General features: G+C 39.5%; 1 protein-coding gene and 1 pseudogene across 3 annotated transcripts in view; both read left to right on the forward strand.

Moving 5' to 3' along the window:
* Positions 1–7865, forward strand: part of dync2h1 (dynein cytoplasmic 2 heavy chain 1) — an 80565-nt gene extending 72700 nt beyond the window's left edge. For all 3 annotated transcript variants that reach the window (XM_077565479.1, XM_077565481.1, XM_077565480.1), the window contains 4 exons: positions 1934–2043; positions 2115–2196; positions 6510–6626; positions 7406–7865. In XM_077565479.1, coding sequence (XP_077421605.1) covers positions 1934–2043; positions 2115–2196; positions 6510–6626; positions 7406–7567 — 471 coding nt within the window. In that variant the 3' untranslated portion in view covers positions 7568–7865. The remainder of the gene's footprint in view (positions 1–1933; positions 2044–2114; positions 2197–6509; positions 6627–7405) is intronic.
* Positions 7866–11224: 3359 nt separating this feature from the next.
* LOC144051895 (protein lin-52 homolog pseudogene) lies at positions 11225–11898 on the forward strand (annotated as a pseudogene).
* Positions 11899–12287: the final 389 nt, after the last annotated feature.

The raw sequence follows: 12287 nt of genomic DNA on the forward strand, positions 1-12287 counted from the left end.
TAGACTAAAACAATGACATCCATTTTCCATTGTTGCTTTCATATCTTAAATGCTTGCAATTCAGAAGTATCCGCACAATGTTGGTGCCAGGAAGTAAAGGCTTTGGCTCTGTCTACTCTCAACTGTGTCAGAATACACGCCTACCTCAATATGTTCTGGCAGCCGAGAGTAGACACACACACACACACACACACACACACACACACACACACACCCTTGCGTGTTCCGAAATATTTATGTCCATGAGAATCCGATGCATTTCATTATCCGTGTGAGGCTGAACCTTCTGTCTACGTCTGTCGGTCTGCTATCTCGTCTGCCTGCGTGCCCAATTTTGTGTGTGCGTGCGTGGTATCGTTGTTTCTTTCTATCTGCTAACCTCCTTGCACTCCATCTGTCCTTGTGTCTCTGTCTTGAGGTAACGGTCTCTAAATATCTATTTGTGACCCTACTTAATGTCAGCCTGCTCAACTAATCGAATAAAGGTGAATCATGCTGGCCGATGCTTTAATGGGATACTGCCTCGCGGTGGATTTTGTCAGAGTGCAAACATCTGCACCTGTGTTGGCATGGGTGCTGTGTGAGCTTGCATTGGTGTATATTACTCAAAAGTGCTCATCTTCATTCATCTTTCAAGCCAGTCCTGACTGATTCTGTGCTGGAAATGACCCTTCTACAATCATAATAATAAGCACTCAAATCAAATGTTTGCTTATTCACTAAATTACAAAGGCTCACGTCCTAATATGGGTGGAGGATGGCTTTATACTTAAATGCAATTTTTCATTCGCCGTTACAGGCATACTTGACTCATTTAGCCATTTTCAGCAGTAACAAGCCATTCACTCATTCACTGCCATTGACGACTATAGACGTCAAAAATTCATTTGCACTATTTCTACTAGTTTAACTTTTTTTTCTCCACTTCTGTTAACAAAAGTATGATAACCTAGAAAATACGTATTGTACATTAAGAACAGATATAAAAAAAATATACTAATCGTGAGTTAACTATTACTATAAGTCATACAATTAATTACAATTAAAAATAATTAATCAGCTGACGCGATTTATAAAAGAAAAGAAAAGATTACTAAAAAGTAGGGGCGTCAGGCGATTAAATTTTTTTATCGTAATTAATCGCATGACTTCACTAGTTAACTCACGATTAATCACACATTTTATATCTGTTCTAAATGTACAATAAAAAAATCTAGGTTTTCATACTCTTGTTAACAAAAGTGGGGAAAAATGTTAATCTAATAGAAATAGTTAAAATGAATTTTTTTCCTTCAAAAAACCTTCAAAAGCAATTTTTTTAACGCTTGCTGTCGACTGACTCGAATGACAGCAAGTGTGCTCAGGGCTCAGGTAACGACCAATCATGGCTCAGTTTACAAACGTCACATGACCAAACCCAGAAAACAGGTGAGCCGTCTTTAGTCGGTACCTGAACTCTGAGCACCTGTGACATCATTTTCAGTGGACAGCAAGTGGCAAAACGTGACATATAATAAAGTTATCAAATTAATTGAAGACAAAATATTAACTTTTCCTTGCTGAAATGGCTAAATGAGTCAAGTATCCCTTTAACAGGGATTCCTGAAAATATCATTTGGTGGTTTGGGTGGGGTATTTGCTTTAATTCTGAATATATTTCTCATTTCGCTAAATACGTAACAAGATCACACCACGGCTATATACAAGGACAACAATAAACAAACATATTTTTAAGCAAACAATTAGCAAAATTCTGATACAGTAAGTGAGTGTATGCTAATTTAGGATGCACAAATTACCAAACTTATGAATGATTACCAAATAACTATATTAATTATTGCTCAACATTTGAGTAAAGAGTGTTTTATACCTGAAATACACTTAATCTTTAGCATCCCTATGTTTGCTTAGTCTTTGTTTCTATTTTTCACAGAGTTGGGTCGGTCGTGCCGGCAACCAAGCTCTTCTTTCGGACACCTTGGATCTGTCTGAGCTCTTCCACCCCGACACCTTCCTCAATGCTCTGAGGCAGGAGACTGCCAGGTAGGATTTGTTTGACCTTGTTTTTCAAAAGAAACTACAAGATAAAAATAAATAAAAAATGTGGCTTTTAGATCTTTAGGTTGCTCCATGGACAGTTTGGTGTTTGCATCGTCATGGAGGAGTCCTATTGTTGGAGCCAAACTTCAAGTGAAGGTAGAGTGAAAGCTATGCCCGCTATTGAAGCTAATATCATGGCCGTATTCAAATGTGCATTTACTCTCTGCCTGTAGTCTGATGTAAGTCACTTTGCCCATTTTAGTGGTCTTGATTTATGTCAGCTGACAAGTTAATAAGTTGTTCCGATAATGCATCCATGGTGGCTCAATGCAATGTAACTTGTCAAGTGACTAAATGGCACCTTCTTACCTCAAATAACATTAGACATTCCATTTGCTTAGATCATTGTTGAAAAGGTCTATCATCTTGCTGCTTCAGGCATCTTCTATGACCTGACTAGTTTTAAGTGCACTGTAAAAAAAAAAAATTGGCGTCAATTTACAGTAAAACTACTGGCAGCTAGAAGCATGCTGTTATTTTACAGTGAACTACTGTGATCTAAAACAACAGTTGATTACTGTATAAAATAATACAGTACAGTGCTGTTCCAAAAATTAAAATTACAGTATTTTTCTATCAACCATTTGTTTGCTATTCACTGTTTTTTTATACACACTAACGAAATTACTGTTAATTTACGGTAAACTACTGGCAGCTAGAATCGGCAGTATCATACTTTTATTCTACAGTGGATTAGCATAAAAATAATACAGTACTGTGTTGTACAAAAGTCAAGATTACAGTAATATACTGTAACCCAGGGGTCTCCAACCTTGTTTCCACCGCAATTTATTTTTAGAAAAGCACAACAGTGAGCTACTCATGTTTCACAACTTTTTTTGTGTTACATTGCTTTTACTTCAAACACAACAACAAATCAACAGTGGTCACAAAATGCATATGTTGGCATAAAAGAAAATCATACCGAAATGATGCTGAATATGCATGCACATTATCTCAAAACCATTGCCAATGAAATAAACGCTCATTCCTGATTGGCTGCTTCCTCAAGCCAGGATGTTACTTGCCGGTAATTGATGTTAGTTGAGCGGGTAGCGCACATGGAGTGCTCGCCGGGAAGATATACAAAATGGTACACTTGAGCAAAAGGGTGGACGTGAGACGGGGCAGGGTACGACGCAACGAATCACACACTCACAGACGACGATGTGATACCTCAACACGCTCCCGAATGTTGGGCCACTTTCAAACTGTCAAAGTGCAACGTCGAATGAGTAGTGAGCTAAAAATGACCGGTTGAATTTATGGCGAAGGTACGAGGCACATAACGGACTGCAGAACGAACAAACACACACAAGAGGTACTGGGGTTGGCTAACTAAACAAACCAACAAAATGTAAACACAAACAGCCAGACCCCGAATGAATGTACTGAGTTGTTTTAACTGACGTGGCAATGGCACGCACATCTGAAACCAATGTGGCAATCATGGGCTCTTCCGATTGGCCCGTCAAGCCGGCGACGTAGGCCACCAATCACGGAGGCGAGCTCTCACAGCCTGACACCCAGGACACACACAAAACCAAACGGCTACGAACCGTCGTGGGCTGTAACACAGGAGGGCAAGCTAAGTGGTATATGCAAATTTCGCTGTGTGAATACGCTCTCCTAATTGGTGGGCTGGTTTCACGCGCGTTCATATTGTTGTCAGCAGCGGTGAGTCAAAAAAATGAATGTGGACATCTGAGACAACAGAACTGGAGGATAGTGGTTTAAAAAAAGTCCCACTTAAAGTCCAGTAGAATTTTAAAGTACGTGGCCAATGTGGATTCACTGTTGCTGCCTTTTTGCGGACCTGCTTCCCTGTCTTCTTTGACACCACCTTCCCCTGGCTGGTCTTGCTTCCCCTCTTAGGATCAGGCATCTAAAATGAAATAATAGAGAAAGAATGTCTAGGAGCAGTAAGTAAATATAATTTGCATTTAAAATGGAACCCTATCAGTCAGAGCAGCGTTATGAACGACAACCGCACAATGCTGTACACCAGGGTTTACCAATTCCGGTCCTCGAGGTCCAGAGTCCTGCAGGTTTTAGATGTTTCACCAGCACACCTGATTCATATCATCAGCTCATCAGCATGCCTCATAACGATCCTGATCTATAGTATCAGGTGTGTTGGTAGGCGGAAACATCTAAAACCTGCAGGACTCCGGACCTCGAGGACCAGAATTCATCAACCCTGCTGTACACCAAGGGTCTCCAAATCTAGTATTTAGGGGCTGGATTCTTGCATGTTTTACATAAAACAGTCAATAAAATGTTAATCCAACACAAAACCACATTAAAGCGTTATATTGACTTTTGCGAGGTAATATTTACCTTCTTAACAAGCCACGAGGGCAGGATGGCACTGGCTGTGATGTTGTGAGAATGACGGAGGGCTCCCTCGTCAAGTGCTCCGTCCAATTTGGTGCTTCAGTCGGGATGATGCTTCCTTTTCTTGTTATGGTGTCCACAATCTTAAATGAAATACTGATGTGAAGGCCTTTCCTTAATATCACTTCATTTTGAATTTTGCCCAGAGGAGTAGCAAATTGCAAGGGTCCAAGTTGAATGAAAAAGAAAATAAATACTATACCGTACAACTGCAGTGCCTTCCTGTAAAAAAAAAAAGAAAAAAGAAAAGAAACTGCTTTGTACCGTATTATTTTACAGAAGCTTGCTGTAAATATTTGTTCCTCCATGACGTCAGAATTTACAGTATTCAACTGTATCATAGAAAAACGGTGTATTACTGTTGGAAATTACCCGTATTATTAGAGCAAATTTTTACAGTGTGTATAGCAGGAGATAGGAGGAACGGGGAAAAGAAACTCCGAAAAAGAAGCCGCGGCTGCACGGAAAGGAAAATCTGACAGCTGAAGATAGTGAGGGAATAATTGTTGTGAAGCGATGTGCTCTTTTCGCGACAAACACACACACACGCACGCAGTGCAGCTTTGTCTGGATATGTCTCCCGTGCCCTTTTTTCCTTGCCCAGATTATGGTGATTTAGTAGTTGTCTTTGTATGTCTGGCTCGACGCCAGAGTTCCTTTTATTGTCTGAGCTGCACTGGAAAATCTCTGAGTCACCCGAGTGAAAGCACTCACAAACGAGTAGGACATACAAGTTCACGTGGTTGTGGTTTTTTTTCTCTCCTCAATCGGGAATCATATTGGCTCGCCTGTGCATTCTCTTTGTATCATTATTCAGGGCATACGTCTGTCCTCGCTATCATGCTTTTTGGCATTGATGTGTTGTTTTTTATGTATCACCGCCTTTCTTCCTTTTCCTTTCTTTGTCATGTGAAAAGTGTTATTTTGATTTCACTTGTAGCATTAAAAACAGTTGCATGAAAATGTAAATAGAGTTCTTTATATACATTATATATATCGAGCTGATACCTGGCCTTATTTCAAGGTTTCAATACTCGTGACGATCAGTTGCCCTCTTGTGGTTGTTTTACGGTAACAAACTAGAAATTAGAAATGCAAAGAAAAGAAAATTGCCGTTCATTTCATGCAAGTTAAAGAAAGACGCTATATTGGTGTATAGAGGACTTTAAATTTATTTGGACAATTTATGTATCAAAAGTACTAGTGGAATCAGCAACTACACAAGAGTTGCGTAATTGTACTGGTATCGGTCTGAAAAAGTGGTATCGAATATCCATAATATATACATTATACAGAGTTCCCGCTGATCCTCAAAAGGCGTTAAAAATATCATAAAAATCTTTCATAAGTCTTGAAAAAATCTTAACACATGATGAGTCAAATCTCACATTCTTAATAATGTTCCAAATGAGAAAACCTCAATAACGATAGCAGAACCAAGAAAAGATTTAAGTCTTGTAGCAACGTAGGACAACGTGGGACTTTGGCAACATTGGCCTTAAATTTAATTTCAAATGGAATTAAAAAGTGTTGAATGGAATTTTCCTGAAACTGATCATGTGATAAGAAGATGGATCAAGGTATGCATACTTTCACTTTTTTTTTTTTTTACCATTTGAAGTCACTATTGGATTTTGCCCCCAGAATTACAATTGCTTAGTCCAGTCTGCGTATTCATGTCGCCCAGCTACCATTAAACAGTTAGCGGACTGAATTTGGTCAGGGTCTGGGTATAGGGGCAGGTCCAAGAATTTATTATTATGTTTTGAGCCATTATGTCATCGACAAAATGACAGTTCAGAATGAAAAATGGTATCACCTGCTTGTTAGTTACATTATGCATCATCCTCCACGAACCAGGAAGTATTCGGCTAATCAACCCATATTGTTGGCGCTAGAAAATGAAGGCGTTACTAATTCATTGTTAGGCGGAGGTCGCATTCTAGTATATGTTGTTTTCCTTTCTTTACACCTCACTTCTGTCCGCCAATCTTTTTTTAATTTTTTCATAGGTGGGAGGTCTCCAGCTGGAGGGTTGTAGTTTTGACGGTGTCCATCTTTGTGAAAACCAGCATGACTCCCCCAGTGTATCTGCAGTGCCGCTCTGCTACATGGCGTGGGTTCCTCAGGTATGGCTTCCAAAGTGCTGCACAATTGTCACATTAATTCCATTCAGTAGCAACATGAATATTTTTTTTCAAGATGGGCAGGCTTTCTTCCAAAGTTAAGGTTGTCAAATATCATTGGCATTTTCACTTGGATCCCCAAACATCTTAACTCATTCACTGCCATTGACGGTTGTAGACGTCAAAAATTAATTTTAACTATTTCTATTAGTTTAACTTTTGTTTTCACTCAAGAGTATGAAAACCTAGAATTTTTTTAATTGTACGTTTAGAGCAGATATAAAATTAGTGATTAATCATGAATTAACTAGTGAAGTCGTGTGATTAATTACGATTAAAAAATGTAATCGCCTGACACCCCTAATTTTTAATAATCTTTTCTTTTTTTAAATCATGTCAGGCGATTAAAATGTTTTATTGTAATTAACTGCATGACTCCAATAGTTAACTCACGAATAATCACAAATTTTTATATCTGTTCTAAATGTACAGTAATTTTTTTCAATAGGTTTTCATACTCGTTAACAAAAGTGGAAAAAATGTTAAATAGAAATAGTTCAAATTAATTTTTGACGTCTATAGCCGTCAATGGCAGTGAATGAGTTAATTTAGATGGACCTTAACCTCCCTTTTGCTAATTTGTTCGGAATTTCAGCTTTTCTCTCACTGAATTGAAAGGTGACAAATTTGTTTAAACCTTGGAGGAAGTCTGTGCTCTCAGTGTTTTTTGTTTTTTTTCCCGAGATGGGATGATGTCACCTGTGTTTTATGCTCACTCGCAGAATTGTACTGCTGACCACGCTGCTTCCGAGGAGAGCATCTGGCTGCCTCTGTACAGCAGCTCCGAGAGGGTGAAGGTGGTCACGCACATCAGCGTGCCCTGCAGAAGCAACCCCAGCCAGTGGATACAGACCGGCGCTGCCCTCTTCCTTAAACAACGATGATGGATGACATCATCAACACATCTTGTAGCGTGTATTTTCATGCTATTATTAGCCGCTTGTTAAATTGATTGCGGCTTTTTGTGCATTTGAAGAGACATTTTTAAGACACGACAATTGATAATTCATTATCATATGTGCTTATTATGACGCTCCCAAAAAAAAGTGTTATTTATTACGCAATCACACCGCACTACTTATATACAGTAAGTGCACATTTGTTTGAGTGTATGTTGCAAGGTGTTTGTGCACCGGCTGATGAAGTGTCCAATCAGAGCTCAGCATTAAACAGTGCCCATCACGTTTGCCTTTGCTCATTCCACTGCTTTCATTTGTGCTGAGACGAGCTTTCCATGCCTGAAACGCTTCACTGTTCACAAAGTAAAGGCCGAAGCGCTCGCGGTGGCACGCATGTACACACACTCGCATGGCCACTATGCTAGTTCCTAAACATGTGCAACTGGCCGTGAGTTGAGGCTGAGTGGAGTGTCATGAGCATCACATTTTGACAGGTGCTTAACTCATTTACTGCCATGAATTCATAATTTATTTTTTTAAAGATTATTAGAAATGAAAGGCAAGAGGCGATTACAATTTTTAATTGTAATTAATCGCATGACTTCACTAGTTAACTCACGATTCTAGGTTTTCATACTATTGTTAACAAAAGTGGGAAAAAATGTTAAACTAATATAGTTAAAATGAGTTTTTGACGTCTATAGCCGTCAATGGCAGTGAATGAATAAAAGAAAAAGAAAAGATTATTAAAAATTCAGGGCGTCAGGCGATTAAAGTTTTTAATAGCAATTAATCGCCTGACTTCACTAGTTAACTCGCGATTAATCACAAATTTCATATCTGTTCTAAATGTACAATATTTTTTTATAGGTTTTATACAATTGTTAAAAGTGTGTGTGTGGGGGGGGGGGTAATTAAACTAATAGAAATAGTTTAAATTTTTGACGTTTATAGCCGTCAATGGCAGTGAATGAGTTAATTGTATATTTTTTTCTGTAATCATCTGCTTTACATTGTTGGTACAGTGTAAGCAAGAAGTGAGTATTATGTGTGCACTGCACTGTAACAAAATGGGAATGTTATGGAACCTCAGGTTAGAAAAAGGGAGAGAATTGAGAATGTTGGCACAAAACCCGCGTTGGGTCACAGAGCAAGCGAGGAAGAGGCAGCGAGACAGACGGAGTGAGGAGACAGAAAGTATGGAAAATCACAGGGAAGTAGTGAAATAGGAAGGAAAGAGATAACTGAAAATGGGAGGAGCGACAAGATGGATAGAGAAGGTCAGGGTGAGAAACAAGCAACTTCTGATGGCAAGTAGCAGGAGAGCAGAGGGAAGCAAGCGTTTTTTCACACATGAAAATGCAACTCAAATTGCTATGTAATTAAAGCATCTATAGTACAATCAAATGTAAAAGGTAAATGCAAAGCTAAAGGATAATAAGTAGCTAAAAACAAAAAAAAAACATTAAGATGATTAAATTAAGAAATCTCAAGTTGAAAGCCAAACCAAAAAGGTGTGTCGAGCCATATCTGTTTCCATTCCAAGCATTCGCTGCTGTAGGCCACAGCTCACACCTCGAACCGCACCATCCTCACCAGGCCCCCCCTCTTAAAGATATTTTGTAATTAGATGAATATTTGAATATAGTACTAATTAATATTACCCAAGCAGATTTTTACCAATATAGCATACCTTAAACACGAGGCATCTTATTGACAGTTTTTTTTGGTCAAGCCAAACAGCCAGCCTAAAAAAAATGTTAAAGAAAAAGTCCACTCTCCCCCCACCACACACACACACACCTTTATTAAAACGGTAATGACTTCCTGTCACAGATGCACACAGTGTTCTTTCAACGTACGGTAATTTCCTTAAACAGGAACACACAGTTCGTTAGTCTGAGAATCTTCAGTCGCTGATTTGCAACACTTGTCGGCAGTAATTGTACCGTCTGTGTGTGTGTGTGTGTGTGCGTGTGTGTGTGTGTGTGTGTGTGTGTGTGTGTGTGTGTGTGCGTGCGTGCGAGTGAGTGAGAGAGAGAGAAATTGTACTGTGTGTGTGAGAGAGAGAGAGAATTTGTACCATGTGTGAGGAGTGAGTGAGTGAGAGAGAGAAATTGTACCGTGTGTGTGAGAGAGAGAGAGAGAAATTGTACTGTGTGTGAGTGAGAGAGAGAGAGAAATTGTACCGTGTGTGTGAGAGAGAGAGAGAAATTGTACCGTGTGTGTGTGAGAGAGAGAGAAATTGTACCATGTGTGAGTGAGTGAGTGAGTGAGTGAGAGAGAGAAATTGTACCGTGTGAGAGAGGGAGAGAGAGAAATTGTACCGTGTTTGTGAGAGAGAGGGAGAGAGAGAAATTGTACCGTGTGAGTGCGTGAGTGAGTGAGTGAGTGAGTGAGTGAGTGAGTGAGTGAGAGAGAGAGAGAAATTGTACCGTGTGTGTATGTGTGAGAAAGAGTGAGAGAGAGTAATTGTACCATCTGTGTGTGTGTGTGTGAGAGAGAGAGAGAGAGAGAGAGCATGATCATTTAAAAATGACTTCTGCCATGGTCACTGTCATGAAACTGTGGCCGTCAAGATTATATTTAACACAGGGCAATATTCTGTCACACTTTAAACCACTCTCTTGACTTGTCAGGATCATTTCATGCAAAAATTGACCAACAATTTTCTGACAATGACTGATCTTGTCAGTTCATGCTCATAATTGACATGATTTAAAATCTCAAGATTTTCTTATAAATTTGCGTTTCCGTCATGGTGACTCATTCGTTGCTGCACGCTTGTGCCGCAGCTTTCTTCCGGTATGCATTCTGGGCATCTTTAAGGTTCCGACATTTGTGGCCTGTTCCTGCTGCTGACGTGTCATTCTCCCAATTACCGCTGCGGATTACAAAAGAGGTCATTTCAGGGGAGGCTGGTGTGAGTATAAACTTCGACTGTGGGGCATAAAACACAAGAGAACATAATGGGTTCCACTGGTGGCAGGAGGGCAAACTGTTAAAACAGAACTTTGCGTCGACCAGCTGCCCCGCAGGTTTAATTGAGGTGCACCGCCACTGACCTCTATTTGGCTTGTGAATCTAGGACAGTAAATGCACACAATACACAATTTGTTATTTTATCCGTATGGCAAATTAGCATAAGTATAAGTCACAGACTGTTTCGTTTCGATCGAATTGCTATTAAATGCATGCTGATAGCTTTTAGCATCTCAGTGTGAAATTCAATGGCAAATATTCAAATATGCTTGTGTTGAGGTGGCTGTTGCGTCATCATATTACTGTAATCAGGCCCCCGAGTGGCTAATTTGGAGCACCGCAAATTCCCGGTTGGCCGGACTGCTTTATGGGCGCTGCTAAGGCCATTGCGGCCTTGCACGTATAGCTGGCATCAACAAATAAAGTAGCTGCCTCTAATTGTTTTATCACCTTACAACTACACTTACACATTAAATAAGCTCAATTGGCTCTCGCTACATTTGTTATTAAAACTCATTCACTCCCAGTCACTAAGGCAACCCCCTTCGCTCCCAGCTGTTTTACTGGATTTTGACTGATTTTGTGAGCTCCACAGAATATTCTGTTTTATTGCTATAAAAACATAGAACCTAACAAAATAAAGATTATTATCTCTTCTTTCATCAGGAGTATAAAAGTAGTCACGTGTTCATTTCGAAGATGGCGTCTCCAAATGGAGGTGAAGATTTTGAAACCTCGTTGCTCAGTTATGAGAAACTGGACAGAGCGTCGCCTGACCTTTGGCCTGAGCAGCTGCCTGGAGTTGTTGAATTTGCTGCATCTTGTAAAAATCCCATCACAAATTCACCACCCAAGTGGATGGTTGAGCTTGAGAGCGAGGACATTGAGATGTTGAAAGAGTTGGGTAGTTTGACGACAGCCAATCTCATGAAGAAGGTCAAAGGCCGTCAGAACCTCGGTTATCAACTTGGTTTAGAAGAATCCAGAGAAATGACCAGAGGGAAGTTCCTGAACATCTTGGAGAGGCCGAAGAAATGACGGGAAATCACTTTTTAATAGTTCCCTTCCAAACTTCTGCAAGATGAATTCAACTAACTGATAAACTAATGCCCCAAAAATATTTTTTTTTAATAAAAAGAAAATATAACATGCTAATGTAGAGAACCAGTAGTAAGAACAGATGAAAAAGTTTCTCTGGCTGTGGTCCGAGAACCTTTTATCGTTATATTCATTTTTTATTTACTTTGCACTTATTTACAAGACTTGCCTATGGTCAATCATTTTTATTTATACTCATTTCCTTTTCAATGATGCATTAAATGTTGCTGCTTGTTTTTGGTAAAAAAATAAAAATTAAAAAAAAGGAGTATAAAAGTATATCATATTAAAGTGTATTAGAATATAGCTAAGTTTCATCAATATTCACAAACCTGTTGAAAACACTGGGGGAAAGAGCTTTTTGCAACATGGCACTGGTTGATCTCTTATACTCTGCTGCCACCTGCTGGCCGTTTTTTGTATTAACTATCATTGCTTTAAGCCAGAGGTGGGCAATCTCGGTCCTCGAGGGCCGGAGTCCTGCAGGTTTTGTAGGTTTCTCACTTCCAACACAAGCTGATTCCAATCAACAAGATCGTTATCAGGCTTATGCAGAGCTTGCTGATGAGCTGATCATATATCAGCTGTGTTGGAGAAGGGCAACACGCAAAACCTGCAGGACTGC

This window comes from Vanacampus margaritifer, chromosome 5, assembly GCF_051991255.1.
Source record: "Vanacampus margaritifer isolate UIUO_Vmar chromosome 5, RoL_Vmar_1.0, whole genome shotgun sequence".
Lineage (NCBI taxonomy): Eukaryota > Metazoa > Chordata > Actinopteri > Syngnathiformes > Syngnathidae > Vanacampus > Vanacampus margaritifer.